We start from the raw sequence: 16,602 nt of genomic DNA, 5'->3' as shown, positions 1-16,602 counted from the left end.
GGTCCCATTTTGCAGACATGAGAAGTCTGAGTAGGCAGGAGAAGTCTGTGGGTGGGACTGTGATGTTCAGAAATCTCGGAGCTCCCAGCCTCCCAGATGGAAATTTGCTTCCGTCTTTTCCAGTCTTTCTGTAAGCGACTGGACATAGTTTTCAGAGTAATGGAAAATTACTGAGAGTTGGGGTCCCATTGACAGCTGCAGCCTGCTTTGGTGTAGAGACTCCCTCTCAATTGTTCTTGGAATTGCTGCCTCTTTGTCTTTTGCCCCTGCTTTTACAGGAGGGTGGTGTCGCCCCGCACTGCTCAAGTGCCCCCCCATGGCAGATGCCCAATGGTACTGGTGTACAAATGGCTGATTCAACGTAGCAGTGTGCAGGACTACATTAGAAAGCTACTCTAAAACGTGCTGGTCGAGTGTTGACTAACTGCTATGAAGCATAAATTTAATAGGGCTCTTCAGATCCTGTCTCCTGGCCAGCAGTGCTGCCAATGGTATCTGCATGGCAGCTAGTCAAGGAGAATGAGAGTCTGGTCCACCAAGTTAAACAGCACTACTTCTTGAAGCATATTCAACAACCTACTCACCCAATACCCTCTGTATAAGGAATTCACATCCTGATTAATAACAAGAGATACTGGTTGAGAAGCTCACGTATCTATGAAAATAAACAAACAGCACTTGAACACCCATTTAAAACATAATCCTTTTATCAGCTCATAAATCTTTCTCATATTCGTAAGCTTGGAGTCTCCTTGATAGTTTCTTCAAAAATACTCAGCTCAGTAGAATCCATTACTGGATTTGGAACTCAGAGCAGCATTTAGAGTGAGAATACACTGAACAACTGCACACTGCTATGTTGAATCAGCCATTTGTACACCAGTACCATTGGGCATCTGCCATGGGGGGGCACTTGAGCAGTGCGGGGCGACACCACCCACCTGTAAAAGGAGGGGCAAAAGACGAAGAGGCAGCAATTCCAAGAACAATTGAGAGGGAGTCTCTACACCAAAGCAGGCTGCAGCTGTCAATGGAATCCAACTCTCAGACTTTTAAATTCATCAGCAGTGAGGAATAATATTCTTCATAGAAATGGCAAAATACTGGGCATGAGCAATGAAATGGTAAGAGACAGGGAACAGAAAGGCCATGGAGGTCATAGAATGACATAGAATTGACCATTAAAGAAGGAGCTGTCCTGAGATGATTGAGAACCAATACCACAGGAGACTGTAATGTCCAGCTCGATGATCATGGAGATGTGCATCCTTATCATAAGACTTCACAACTAGTGAATGTCCTTACCACCTCCTGCCAGTCACAGTAGCCTTAAAGGTCTTTGCTTTTGGGTCTAGTGTCATTTGGGAGCCTTGGTGACACTTCACAAATGGCTCACCCAACTACACCTTACAGCTTATTGATGTCCTATTCACGAGAGCTAAACAGTACATTAGATTCCAGAGAGATAGAACCTTCCAGGCAAAAGGGTATCAGGGCTTCACCTCCATCATTTGACGTCCCCAAGGTACAGGGCACACACATCCATCTATCATCAAGACACCCTGTAACCGGTTAGTATGAATCATCATGTAGGGGTGGCCAGGGGGGTTGTTCTACCCCTTCAACATTCAATCTGTCTACCATCATGACAGAAGCTTCCTCCATGCACTTTCTGTGGCTCTTCATTCTCCTTCCCCCAACTCCTGGACTAGGTGTGTGGATTCTAGGGAAAAGGGATATCCTTTGAAGAGATGGCCGGTTATCCCTTCACAAGGTCTCAAGACGAGATCACACAGGTGGAGCAACCAAAGGTCCCAAGGACCACTTTGTAATCGAATGGGTCATCAGGTTCCTGAGGATATGATCCAATACTTGGGCTGGTTGGGTGATGCCCTGCAGCACATTCCTATAATATCATGTCCAGTCCATTGCACTCTCCATGCACATTGTCCTCCATTGAGTTAAGATCCTGGAACAATCTGAAGAAGAGAAGTTGCGGTTAAAGACATGGAGAAAGAAGAGGAGGAGGAGGGAATTGCAGAATATTGAGGTGACCTGGTTGGAGAGGGACCTAACTGGGATCAGGTTGCTGTTAATGTCAGAAACCATCTGATCAAGACACTTTGTAGTTGAGCCATTCTAACTCTGGAGGATGGCAAATTTAGAAATCATCTTAAGTTTTTGGGAGAAGACTTCCATCGAAGATACAACTGGGAATTGATTCATTGTAACTGGTAATCTGTCTAGAGGTTTCACTGACACATAAAATGAATTCTACTTCCCTTCACCACATCGTCCCTCTTCCCCTATTCTGTTATTAATAAAGCATACCCAACCATTTTTATGTATCTAAATTCATTGGAGGGTGTTCAAGGAAAAAAAAGTGCAAGTTTACAAGTGAGACAGAGCTCCTTGACCTGGCACAGTTCCCTCTGCTCTCAGTCATTTCTACACAGTTCTCTCCTTGTGGTCTTGGATAACGTGGAGACCACCTACTCACTTGTCTCCTTTTGCATTTGCAATATACAGGGCATTCAGCAACAGTGTGGAGCTGCCAGAGGCTGCTGCCCTGGGTTGATTGTAGAGGCTGTCCCTATCACTAGCCTGGCCTGTTTAGATAGTCTGTCAATCAAAAGAAAGTGAAGAAGGAGACAGAAGATATAAAAGAAAGAAGATGGAGGTAGATGAGAAGGGTTGGTAAGACTGTCGTCATCATTATTGTGCTTCTGCTGAGGACTGGCAACCTTATCTTCCTCAATGATTACTTTAGTTCTTGGCTGATAGTCTGACTGGCTGAGACAGGCATCAGTTGTGTTACAACTAGCACCTGTCCAGCCACCTCTCCATCAGTGGCACTGACTGATTCATGCTGGTACTTATCCTTTTTCTGTCAATGTACAGTTCTCCGAGTGCTGCCACAGATGAGTTTTCATGGAAGCGCTGTTGGGTTCAACACCCTGACTCATGCCAATGCACATGGGCTGTTCTGTGCTCAGTTCATGACAGCTCAAGGGATCCAGCCACGGGCGAACACATCCATTGCTGCCAATCTACATTAGGGCTGTCTTGTTTGTGACTCCTGAAATTGTATATGTGCCTGAGCAGAGCAATGTCTGTCCTCCCTCCTGCACACCCAAGATATTCTCAACACCCAGTCTATGTGTACGAGAGACTATCTGGGCTAGTGAAGAATATGCTCAAAAGATGTGGGGATTCCTCAGAGGTCTGCTATGGCAATGATGCATCCCCTTCATCTGTGTATTGCACATCCTATTCACCTTCTCCATTAGGAATATCCTTAATACCATCTGCGTCTTACTCCTGACCAGCTACCAAGGTGATCTTCTTAACTCTAATCTTCCCTGGCGATGATAATGTGTCAGTTGGGAACACCTCCTCCAGTCTTCTCTTTCGTTGACAGTCAGAGTCTTTTTACTCCTGCGATGCCAAAAAAACAAGGTGTGACTGCTGGTCTAAATGTCCAATGCCACCTATTCACTACAACTGCCAATGCCTGGCAGTCCTCAGCAGCAATTAGACTCTCAGCCATTCTGAAGGCTCATTAAATGTCCTGTATGCTAACTTCACCCATGTTCAAGCACAGCATGTACCTTCAAGCTGCTCAGTTGGAGTACGTACTGGAGGATGAATACCCAGAGGCCTGGCTATTGCAGCCATCTTGTTAAAGTAAATAAGATCATTGAAACTCTGTCTGCATTTTACCCAGCTCTTCCTCATAACAGTCCATCTGCTCCAAGTCTCAGTCAGGCACATTCAGGCCTGTTTGACTTGAGAGAGTAACATTCAGAAAGGAGATCTCTCTCCTCTTCTTCACTGCCTCAAGGAGGTCCTCCTGGTCAGCATCTATGAAGCACAAAGCATCCGAACCCTGAATTCCAATCCTGCAACTCCATGCCTATCACTGCAAATGAAGTAGTAAACAAAAACAACCACTGGAAGGCTGTTCTGATCTATGTAAATTGGGATGCCACTAGCTTGGTCCTGTCTCCATGCTCACTGCCTAACTGGCAACCCAACCTGCCCTCTCGCCAATTAAGTCCACCATGGAAATTTTCCTCCTCCGCAGGGGGGAGATGGCAACCTCAAAAACAGTTTCAACATCAGTATCCCAATCCATGAAAGAGAGAGAGAGAGAGAGAGAGACAGGCAGACAGACAATCAAGTCTCAAGAATTGCACAGCATATAACAGGCAGGCAAGCTACTGCTATGAGTTTCCCAATCTGGCCATAATTCATAATTGCCACAGTATGTTAGCTTACTGTACCATGAATCCATCATATTAAATCTTACAATAATCATACAATATTTAATATTATTGCTATATATCATGTTGCATTGGCAGACCTAAGCTTGGAAAAAAAAAACCCTTCCTGGACCTCTCCATCTTCATTAATGATGACCGACTTGACACTGACTTTTTTTACAAATCCAACGACTCCCCCACCTACCTGGATTACACCTCTTGCAAAAATGCCATCCCGTATTCCCAATTCCTCCGCCTCCGCCGTATCTGCTCCCAGGAGGACCAGTTCCACCACAGAACACACCAGATGGCCTCCTTCTTTAGAGACTGCAATTTCCCTTCCCATGTGTTAAAGATGCCCTCCAACGCATTTCGTCCACATCCCGCACCTCCGCCCTCAGACCCCACCCCTCCAACCGTAACAAGGACAGAACGCCCCTGGTGCTCACCTTCCACCCTACCAACCTTCGCATAAACCAAATCATCCGCCGACATTTCCGCCACCTCCAAAAAGACCCCACCACCAGGGATATAATTCCCTCCCCACCCCTCTCCGCCTTCCGCAAAGACCGTTCCCTCCATGACTACCTGGTCAGGTCCACGCCCCCCTACAACCCACCCTCCCATCCTGGCACCTTCCCCTGCCACCGCAGGAACTGCAAAACCTGCGCCCACACCTCCTCCCTCATCTCCATCCAAGGCCCTAAAGGAGCCTTCCACATTCATCAAAGGTTTACCTGCACATCCACTAATATCATTTATTGTATCCGTTGCTCCCGATGTGGTCTCCTCTACATTGGGGTGACTGGGCGCCTCCTAGCAGAGCGCTTTAGGGAACATCTCCGGGACACCCGCACCAATCAACCAAACCGCCGTGTGGCCCAACATTTCAACTCCCCCTCCCACTCTGCCGAGGACACGGAGGTCCTGGGCCTCCTTCACCGCCGCTCCCTCACCACCAGACGCCTGGAGGAAGAACGCCTCATCTTCCGCCTCGGAACACTTCAACCCCAGGGCATCAATGTAGACTTCAACAGTTTCCTCATTTCCCCTTCCCCCACCTCACCCTAGTTCCAAACTTCCAGCTCAGCACTGTCCCCATGACTTGTCCTACTTGCCTATCTTCTTTTCCACTTATCCACTCAACCCTTCCCCCGCCCCCGACCTATTAACTTCATCCCCTCCCTCACTCATCTATTGTACTCTATGCTACTTTCTCCCCACCCCCACCCTCCTCTAGCTTATGTCTCCATGCTTCAGGCTCTCTGTCTTTATTCCTGATGAAGGGCTTTTGCCCGAAACATCGATTTTACTGCTCCTTGGATGCTGCCTGAACTGCTGTGCTCTTCCAGCACCACTAATCCAGACCTAGGCTTGATTGAATGTCATTTCAGCATTTTTCAATTATTTAGTTCGGAGAAGTTTATTTCCTGTCAATCAATTTGCATGCTGATCCGAAATGAGTAACAGAGTGAACAATAATGAAACACATTATTGATAATTAGTCTTTACTGCAAAATTAAAAATCAAGGCAGGAAAGAATTGCCAAAATAATCACAACATTAAGTTAAAAAGTGTACATTGATATCAAACACAAATATATAAAGTTTCAGTATTACTGGATTTCACGAAATGCTGCTTGCCGGAGTTCATTTTAACGGAAGAATAAAACCTCCAGTAAATAGGTGCAAATTTACAATGTTAAATTTGTGCATCTTCATGTCTTTTTCGTAGTCTTGTACATCATTATGGAAATATATTTCATAAAAAAAGTTTAAGACCATCAGATTGATTTGGAAGGTGCTGTCGAAGACCCTTGGTGAATCACTGCAGTGCATCTTGTAGGTAGCACATACTGCTGCTACTGAGTGCCAGTGGTGGAGGGATTGCATGTTTGTAGATGTGGTGCCAATCAAGCGGGTTGCTTTGTGCTGGATGGTGTCAAGTTTCTGGAGTGTTGTCGGAGCTGCACCCATCCAGGCAAGTGGGGAGCATTCCATCACAATGCTGACTTTTGCCTTGTAGATGGTGGACAGACTTTGGGGTGTCAGGAGGTGAGTTACTTGCCGCAGTATCCCTAGTCACTGACCTGCTCTTGTAGTTACTGTGTTTATGTGGTGAGTCCAGCTGAGTTTCTGGTCAATGGTAACCCCAAAGATGTTGACAGTTGGGGATTCAGTGATAGTAATACAGTTGAATGTCAAGGGACGGTGGTTATTGGTGATGGTCATTATCTGGTATTTGTGTGGCGTGAATGTTACTTGACAGTTGTTAACCCAAGCTTGGATATTGTCCAGATCTTGTTGCATTTGAGCAGGGACTGCTTCAGTATCTGAGGAGTCGCGAATGGTGCTGAACACTGTGCAATCATTAGTGAACATCCCCACTTCTGACCTTATGACAGAAGGTAGGTTATTGATAAAGCTGCTGAAGATTGTTGAGTGTAGGATACTACCCTGAGGGACTCCTGCAGAGTTGTCCTGAAGATGAGATGACTGACCCTCCACAACCACAACCATCTTCCTTTATGCCAGCGGAGAATTTCCTCCCAATACCCATTGATTCCAGTTTAGCCAGGGCTCCTTAATGCCATACTCGGTCAAATGCGGCCTTGATGTCAAGGGCTGTCACTCTCAACTCAATTTTGGAATACAGCTCTTTTGTCCATGTTTGAACTAAGGCTGTAACAAGATCAGGAGCTGAGTGACCCTGCCAAAACCCAAACTGGCCATTACTGAGCAGTTTGTTGATGAGCAGGTGCTGCTTGATAGCACTGTTGATGACCCCTTCCATCACTTTACTGATGATGGAGAGTAGACTGATTGGGCGGTAATTAGCCAGGTTGGATGTGGCCTACTTTTTTTTGTACAGGACATACCTGGGCAATTTTTCACATCGTTGGGTAGATGCCAGTGTTATAGCTGCAGTGCAGTTTGGCTAGGGGAGCGACCGGTTCTGGAGCACACATACTGTTGCCAGAATGTTGTCAGGGCCCACTGCCTATGCAATATCCAGTGCCTCCAGCCATTTCTTGATATCACGTGGAGTGAAGCTGGAGACTGGTATCTGTGATGCTGGGTACCACTAGAGGAGCCTGAGTTGGGTCATCCACTCTGCACTTCTAACTGAAGATTGTTGTGAATGCATTAGCCTTCCCTTTTGCACTGATATGCTGGGCTCCTCCATCATTGAGGATGGGGATATGTGTAGAGCCTCGCCTTTCAGTGAGTTGTTTAATTGTCCACCACCATTCACGACTGGATGTGGAAGAACTGCAGAGCTTAGATCTGATCCGTTGGTTGTGGATTCGCTTAGCTCTGTCAATCACTTGTTTATGCCATTTGGCACGCAAGTAGTCCTGTGGTAGCTTCACCAGGTTGACACCTCATTTTTAGGTATGCCTGATGCTGCTCCTGGCATGCACTCCTGCACTCTCCATTGAACCAGGGATGATTCCCTGGCTTGATGGTAATGGTTGAGTGGGACATATGCTAGGCCATGAGGTTGCAGATTGTGCTCGGGTACAGTTCTGCTACTGTTGATGGCCCACAGTGCTTCATGGATGCCCAGTCTTGAGCTGCCAGATCAGTTCGAAGTCTGTCCCAGTTAGCACTCAACATGATGGAGGTTATTCTCAATGTGAAGGCGGGACTTTGCCTCCACAAGGATAGTGTGGTGGTTGCTTTTACTATAATGTCATGGACAGATGCTTCTGCAGCCAGCAGATTAGTAAGGATGAGGTCAAGTATGTTTTTTCCTCCTGTTGGTTTCTTCACCACCTGCCACAGACCCAGTCTCACAGTTATATCCTTTAGGACCCGATCAGCAACGCTGCTGCCAAACCACTCTTGGTGGTGGACATTGAAATCCCCCAGAGAACATTTTGCACCCTTGCCACCCTCAGTGCTTCTTCCAAGTGTCGTTCAACATGGAGGAGAGCTGATTCATCAGCTGAAGGAGGACTGTACATGGTAATTAGTAAGAGATTTCCTTGCCCATGTTTAACCTGAAGCCATGAGAGTTCATGGGGTCCAGAATCAATGTCAAGCACTCCCAGAGCAACTCCTTCCCAACTGTATCGCACTGTGCTGCCACCTTTCCTGGGTCTATTGCGCTGGTGGGTCAGAACATATCTAGGGATGGTAACAGTGGTGTCTAGGGTGTTATCTGTAAGGTATGATTCCATAAGAAAGACTATGTCAGGCTGTTGTTTGAATAGTCTGAGACAGCTCTCCCAGTTTCAGCATTAGCCGCCAGATGTTGGTGAGGTTGATTTTGCATGGTCGACAGGGCTGTTTATGTTTTTGCCATTGTCTTTTCCGGTTCCAAGGTCAATGCCAGGTGGTCTGTCCGGTTTCATTTCTTTGGTGTGACTTTCTAGCGATTGATACAACTGAGTGGCTTGCTAGGCTATTTCCGAGGGCAGTTGAGAGTCAACCACATTGCTGTGACTCTGGAGCCAAATGTAGGCCAGACCAGGTAAGGATAGCAAATTTTCTTCCCTAAAAGATATGAGTGATCCAGATGGGTTTTTCCGACAATTGGCAGTGGTTTCATGGGCATCAGTCGACTCTTAATTCCAGATTTTAAAAATTGAATTCAAATTCCACCACCAGCTATGGTGTGATTCGAACCCAGGTCCCCACAACATTTTTGTTGGTTTCTGGATTAATAGTCAGGCGATAATACTGTTTGATCATCGCCTCCCCCACAAGGGCTCCCAGGGCAACTCCCTCCCGACTGTACACCACTGTGCTGTCACCTCTGTTGGGTCTGTCCTGCTGGTGGAAAATCCATTTCTTCTATGGAAAATCTGAGATTTAATTCAGTTTGAATCTGCAATAGAGTGAAAAAATGATTTGACAATCTGCCACGTATGAGTGTTTGAAATTCTACAATGAGACCCAAGGGCATCCCCATTTTTAACAATAGAACACAACAGTGCATTTGATCATTTTGGCTGTGCATTTTTACTGAAAGATTTTAACACAAATTCATTGCCAGATGCAATCTTGCTATTGATTGTGTTCTATCAGCATTATTGGATTCTTTTAACAAAAACTTATTGGTTATTTTTGTTCACAACAGAACGTTTCAGGTAATTACCCGTAGTTTTTTCTTAGCTCAGTTAAAACAATTCATTATTTTTTGATTGTAATTACTTGTGACAGATGTGAAACCAAGAGGTGTTGAGTGCAACTTATGATGTTCACGTGATTGAATCTGATCTCTTTAGTGGATGCTTGAGCATAGTAATGTTCCCACAGCAGCTGTGACATGAAATGGTCTTTTATTTTGTTTCGGAGATGCCAGTGTTGGACTGGGGTGTACAAAGTTATAGTCCAACAGGTTATAGTCCAACAGGTTTAATATACGTTGCAGGCAGGGATGCCCGGAGGCATGGTACATTGGGGAAACCGAGCAAAGGCTACGACAACGGATGAATGGGCACCGCACAACAATCAACAGACAGAAGAGTTCCCTCCCAGTTGGGGAACACTTCAGTGGTCCAGGACATTCAGCCTCGGACCTTCGGGTGACCATCCTCCAAGGTGGACTTCGGGACAGACAGCAGAGGAAAGTGGCCGAGCAGAGGCTGATAGTTGAGTTCGGTACCCATAGGGAGGGCCTCAACCGGGACCTTGGGTTCATGTCACATTACAGGTGATCACCATTGCACACACACACACACACACACACACACAACCCCCACCCCAGACAGATAAAGACCCACATGCACACATATATTTTGTTTGGTAATTTTTTTGGTACTTTCAGAGTTACATTGCACTTTGCTCAAAAACCACATACATTCATGTAGAACTCTGAGCTCAATGTAGACGATCCATGGAAATTGAATATAAAAGATTCATATCAAGTTGTATTATAACTAGAGCAAAACAGCAAATTCTAAGACTGTGTGATTGCAAAATGTCTATATTGAGGTATTTTATCCACAGAAATAAAATAGTTGCGGCTTCACTGTTTTAAAGCATCACTTCACACTGCCTGGTTCAGCTTTGAATCAGAAATATAAAGAAATTGAAATAGAAACTGATTTGGAAAATTAGGATAATTGCTGAAGGCTATGTTCTGCTGGATCTGAACAATTGATCTGTACTTTTCTTAAGCAAAGAGTTGACTATCTGAAAATTTATTTGCTTTGGTCTTGACTCACTGAAGTCCTAATTTTGCAGTATACACTTGCCATGATCAATACAACATCCAGTACCGGTCTTTCAAAGGATTTATGATAACAGTACTGTAAATAACCACAGTTAGAAAACTGCTCAGTAAAGTTAACTTCTATTGCCTGACTTACCTTTCTAGTCATTTCATTGACAGGATCCTTGTTGCAGAAAACGGCAAGGAACATTCTGCAGGTAACTTCACCTTTGTTAAGCAGTATTTTCAGCAATTCCCGGTTTCTTTCTTGGTAAGTTGTTTTCGATGCAATGTTATCTACTTCCTCTTTATTTAGACACTTCTCAAAAAGCTCATCTACTACAGGCTTGTGAACACCTTCTCCCATTTTCTGTACAAATTTACTGAAGTTCTTATGTATCCAATCTGTTGAGAAACAAATGAGAATATATGACAAGTGAATATCAAATTCAAACAGAAAACATGAACACTTGTGTGGAGTTCTGTGTTCAGTTCTTTGGTCAGAAGAAGGCACTGGTTAGGACAATATTTTAGTTTACTTGCAACATAATAAATATGTCACTCAATGTGGGGTAGGCAAAGAAAAGGGAATATTCAATTTTTGGTGTAAGCAACTAAAGTGAGAGTAATAATTGTTAAATTTTGCTGCAAGCCTGTTTCAAGGTTATTTTGGTGGAAAATAAAATCAAAACAATATGGAATTCAGAGTGAAATCTTCCCATCCCCTGAACTATATGGGCAATGGTGGGGGGGAGTCATCAAGTGAGATAAACAGCAAGAAGATCCCCAAGGTCTAGAGCAAAGAATGGCCATTCACACTGGTCATGATGTGGGTGTGCTGGTGTTGGACTGGGGATGACAAAGTTCAAAAATCACACAACACCAAGTTATAGTCCAACAGGTTTATTTGGAAGTACAAGATTTCAGAGCGCTGCTCCTTCATCAGGTAGCTATTGGGGCAGGATTATAGGACACAGAATTTATTGTAAAAGATCAAAGTGTCATGCACCTGATGTGATGTATTGAATAAACCTAGATTGCTGTTAAGTCTTTAATCACTTAGATTGGGAATGTAGGTTTCGATTCATTAATATGTAAATCCCAGAACTTTTTTAAAGTCACATTCCTGAGATAACTTAAGTTTAGAAAAAAAAAGGTGAAATCTCAGTTCAGACAATACATTAACAGTGGACGGTTAGAGTCTGTCTGTATTCCAATCTTGAGTCAGACTAGTTCTATTTCCAAAGTAAATTTTTGAACAAAATAGAATGTATCTGCAAATACAAATCTGTGAAAGCAAATTCACCCCATAGACTCTCTCTCTCGCACGCACACAAAGATATGAGAGAGAGAGAGAGAGAGAGAGAGACAGAGTGTGCACGCGCGTGTGACAGTATATGCCTGTGACAGGGTGTGTGTGAGTGTGTATGTGTCTGAGAAAGAGCATGCGTATAAGAGAGGGTCATTTTGAGTGTGAGTGTGATCATGTTCAAGAGTGTGTGTGTGTATGTGTGCTTGTGTGAGTGTTTTAGAGTGAGAGTGTATAGTGTAGTGGGGTCACCTGTAGTGTGACATGAATACAAGGTCCCGGTTGAGGCCATCCTCAAACGGTACTGGACTTGACAATCAGCCTCTGCTTGGCCACTCTGCATTGTTGCATATCCCAAAGTCCACCTTGGAGGATGGTCACCCAAAGATCTGAGGCTGAATGTCCCTGACTGCTGAAGTATTCCCTGCCTGGGAGGGAACATCCCTGTCTGGCAATTGTTGCACGGTGTCCATTCATCAACTTGACTTCAAAGATGCCGCCTATGCCAAGAATTGGGAAAGAGCCTGGGAAAAATGCCCAGTCTTTCCACCGGCAGCAACCAGGAGAATATGCTGAGCAGTGGGGGCAATACAGGGACATGGTGCATTAGTAATTAGGTGAATTTGGAAAGATAAGATGAGAAAACCTGCTCAGGCTCATGGAGAAAACCACCCACCTCCTCATGAAACTCACCCAAAATGATACTTATAATTGCTGGTAAAGTAGGTTGTCATTTGATTTTTTTTGTGCACTTGGAGCTTTGTTAGTAAATGGGTTGGATTTACTGCTGTTAGTTTGGCCAAAAGAATGAATGGAATATGTTCCAATCTGTGGAGGTCTATCACACAGACCTTCTCCAAAAGAGCAGGGACAGGTTTAAATTAAGAAATCAAAGCTAGGAAAAGTATTTCTGTTCCAAATAGACCCCTTCTGAAGAAAACAGGAGTACTCTGCTTAGATATTGCTTCATTTTTCTAAAGTATCTACCATTTCCCCACAGCTCACTGAACAGCCTTAGTTCTGCACAAGAAATCCTGTGTAAAGTCGGTGTTCTTGCTTTATCACATTTTTTTGCATTTTCCTACATCAACATATATTTTAATTTACAACTTTGAGGGGATTATAGGAGCCGGGTTCATGTGCATGATTCTCGGAAGGTGGCCAGGCAAGTTAAAACAGTTGATAAGTGGACTGATGGGATCTTTGGGTTTATAAATTGAAGCAGAGAGTATAAAAGCAAGGAAATGATCTGCACCTCTGCAAGTTATTGGAGTATTGTGTTCAGTTCTGGGCAGCTTGTTGACGGCAGGATGTTAAAGCCTTAGAAGGTTCAAAGGAGATTTATTAGAATGATACCAGGAATTTAGATTACAAAGAAAGATGGGAGAGATTGGACTTATTCTCCTTACAGCAGAGTGGATGAACAGATGACTTTACTGAGATGATGAAAATTATGAACAATTTTGACAGGGTAAAGAAGGACGACCTGTTTCTAATAGTTGGTAAGTCAGTAACTGGGGGTCACAATTTCAAGACTGTCAACAAGAGAGCTAGGAATGAGATGAGGAGAAACTTCTTTACTCAGAGTTGTTAGGATGTGGAATGCACTGCTTGGGTGGGTGGTGAAGGCAGATTGATTTCACCTGATTAAGGTCCCATTGACTTCCTCCAATCACCAAAATTATGTCTGAGGCAGGAAGGATCATAGATGGTCACTTGAAGTCAAATAATCGGATCAAATGTAATGCAGGAAACAGATCTTTTTTTACCTCTGCAGTGTTGGCCTTTCCGATTTGAAACTTTTGCTTTTACTAGTTTACGTTGTTCACTTCTTAATGCGCCAAGTTCCTTTTCACATTCCAAGTAGCGTTGATAGCTTTTAAAGTACAGCGTGCTAATGGACTCTTCCAAGCTTAGCTCTTTTGCACTTTTCCAATCTGTGAAACAAAAATACCAACTGCATTTGGAACAGAAGTCTTCAGATTTGTTGTGTAGTATGAAATAGAAATGCTTTCAAAACATTATGCAATGTTGATGGAATATAGGAGCAAATTATAATTTGACAATATGACAATGATAATCCTAGGCATTTGCTATCACACCCAAGCACTGAAAAATACTAATTGAAATTTGCTGCTTTTACATCTGCTATGATCCCAGAGCAGAATGGCCAGTTTGATTACAATCTGGTTAGGACACAGCAGCTTTCTTTTTTAAGTAGATGTAGTTCAGAAATTTCAACTTCTTCCTAACAGAATAAAGCCTTCAGACTCAACCATAAACAATACTCTGTCATGAAAAGTAAAAACATTGACAATATCAATCTCATACTTTAATATTCCAAATTCTCATGAAACAAACATAAATTAACCAGCTGTGGTACACACAAATGACCTACACATTAAATTACCAGTATGACCAACGTTAGTAGCTCACCCAGCCATCTGTAATTACCATGAGTCACAAAAGTCTTGTTAACACTTGGTACTTCCTCTAAAGGGATTTCACTTTTCACTCTCAAAGACTCTACTTCCTAACTCCCTCCAATGTCACTCTACATCAGAGAGCCTGAAAACTTGCCAGCTCCTCGTGGTTCAATCTTGTCTTCCACAGCATCTCAACACCCACTCCTTCCAGCTGCACCTCAACCTCATTGAGCCCTACTTACGTGGAGCTTGTGTGCAGGACCAATTCACTGCCTGGAGCCTCTTCATCAGTTCCTCTGCCAGAGGTTACCTTCTGCTGGTCTCACCTGAAGATATCTTTTGCTTCATGTTTTCGAAGTCTAGGAATATTTCCCCTGAGCATTACTGGTTATGGTCAATCTCCTGCCTATTTCCTGACAAGTAAGTTGGAGCACAATAGTGGTACTCAAGTAAATCAAAGAGAAATGATGGCAGGACCTAACTGGAGGGAAAAGGTGGGGGAATGGCACATGGTGAATTGGTTATTTGATGGGGCACTCCTCTTCCTGGTTGCAATAAGCAAGTGAAAAGGAACGTGAAAAATACCAATCCATTCTGGCTCCTCTTCCAGCTAGACTGATGCAACAGGCAGGTCACAATCACTGCTCAATTAGTAGTTGGGTCCATTGTTTTTATTGGTATTTCCTTCTCCACTGAACAGGATTGTAGCAATAACCCTGCCTGTCACTGACAGATACGCCTATGCCCAGTGAAGACAATCTTCAAGAGAGAATCGTGGCATTGCCCCTTGAAAGTCAATGGTTCTTCAAATCCTGTTCACTGTCTACAAGTGCACAAGTCAGGAATGTGATGGAATGCTCTCCACATGCCTGGATGGATTCCATCCAAGAGACAACTTGACAGCATCCAAGACAAAGCAGCCCACTTGTCTGGCACCTCATCCACCAACTTAAAACATTCACACTCTCCACTACCAAAGCACAGTATCAGCGCAATGTACAATCTACAAGATGCACTCCAAGAACTCATGTTCCTGCAACAGTGCTTTGCAAGCTTGTGACTTCTAATGGCTAGAAAGACCAAGGCAGCATATATATGGGAACATCAAACTTGCAAGTTCCCCTCCAAGCACTTGCTATCCTGACTGTGAACTACCATTCCTTCACTGTTGCTGGGTCAAAGTCCACAAGCTCCCTTCTTAACACCCCAAGACTTCAGAAGATATCACACCAGCATCTTCTCCAGGATGGGCAATAAATACTGGCCTAGCCAGTGGCACCCCCCCTCCCATACATGAATAAACGAAAATAATCAAGTTGACTTCTATGTTATTCAGCACCTCTTAAATGCTGCAGAGAATGTTTTTCTATCTCGTTCCTTTCTGCTATTGCCTACAGCTGATATATATTTTCTGTTAAACATGCGGTTATTAATATTAACTGTAACAAGTTAATATATTCTGTTATTATTCACATATTAGAAAAAATCTCCCTGAAAGTGTATCTTTCACATTTCATAATCAAAGTGACTCAAATATACAAAAGACCTACCTGTACATTTCACAAAGACCAGTTTAATAATCCAGAACAGATGATGTATGCTTATTATAAGTTTCTCTGTAAAATCCTCAGACATGGTGGTGTCATCTACTGCTGTTAAATCTTGAAGATGCTGGATATCTCTTATGGCACTTTCTGGAATTCCACGTTGAGCTTTTTCAAACATTTCACAAGCATCCAGCATTGGGATTTCATTATAGTCCTTGGGCTGATTTTCTGTGTCCAGCATGCACTGGATAACACAGCACTGAAAGATCTCTCCTACATTATCAAAGATACACCTCCTGCTCTCCGTGGAACTGTGTAGTTTTATCAGCAATTCACACAAGTTGTTTATCAACTCTCTTCCTTTGGAAAAGAAATGACCCGCTGTAATAGAACAGAATAGAAATATAGTCAGTTGGCAAGACAGGCTACTCAATTATTTCAAACCTATTTTCAATGGTAGTTAGACCATAAGACATAGGAGTGGAAGTAAGGCCATTTGGCCCATCATGTCCACTCCATCATTCAATCATGTCTGATGGGCATTTCAATGCCACTTACCTGAACTCTCCCTGTATCCCTTAATTCCTTGCGAGATTAAGAATTTATCAATCTCTGCCTTGGAGATATTTAATGTCCCGGCCTCCACTCCACTCCGTGGCAATGAATTCCACAGGCCCACCACTCTCTAACTGAAGAAATGTCTCCTCATTTCCATTTTAAATTGACCTCCTCTAATTCTAAGGCTCTGCCCACAGGTTCTAGTATCCCCACGTGACAGAAACAACTTCCCAGCATCCACCCTTTCTAAGCCATGCATTATCATGTAAGCTTAAATTAGATCTCCCTTCAACCTTCTAAACTCTAAATAATATAATCCCAGGATCCTCAGC

The 16,602-nt window shown here is 43.6% G+C and overlaps 1 protein-coding gene across 2 annotated transcripts in view; it reads right to left on the bottom strand.

Moving 5' to 3' along the window:
- Positions 1–5,670: 5,670 nt before the first annotated feature.
- LOC122555200 (uncharacterized) overlaps positions 5,671–16,602 on the bottom strand; it is a 36,504-nt gene continuing 25,572 nt past the window's right edge. For both annotated transcript variants that reach the window (XM_043700957.2, XM_043700958.2), the window contains exons 10-13: positions 15,716–16,093; positions 13,509–13,676; positions 10,588–10,835; positions 5,671–9,101 (exon numbers count right to left, since the gene is read on the bottom strand). In XM_043700957.2, coding sequence (XP_043556892.2) covers positions 9,024–9,101; positions 10,588–10,835; positions 13,509–13,676; positions 15,716–16,093 — 872 coding nt within the window. In that variant the 3' untranslated portion in view covers positions 5,671–9,023. The remainder of the gene's footprint in view (positions 9,102–10,587; positions 10,836–13,508; positions 13,677–15,715; positions 16,094–16,602) is intronic.

The sequence above is a fragment of the Chiloscyllium plagiosum genome, unplaced genomic scaffold (genome assembly GCF_037043375.1).
Source record: "Chiloscyllium plagiosum isolate Xiang-an unplaced genomic scaffold, Cpla_swu_hap1 HiC_scaffold_12, whole genome shotgun sequence".
In the NCBI taxonomy this organism is placed as follows: domain Eukaryota; kingdom Metazoa; phylum Chordata; class Chondrichthyes; order Orectolobiformes; family Hemiscylliidae; genus Chiloscyllium; species Chiloscyllium plagiosum.
The sequence above is the reverse complement of the archived record's forward strand: the minus strand, read 5'-3'. Positions and strand labels throughout refer to the sequence as shown.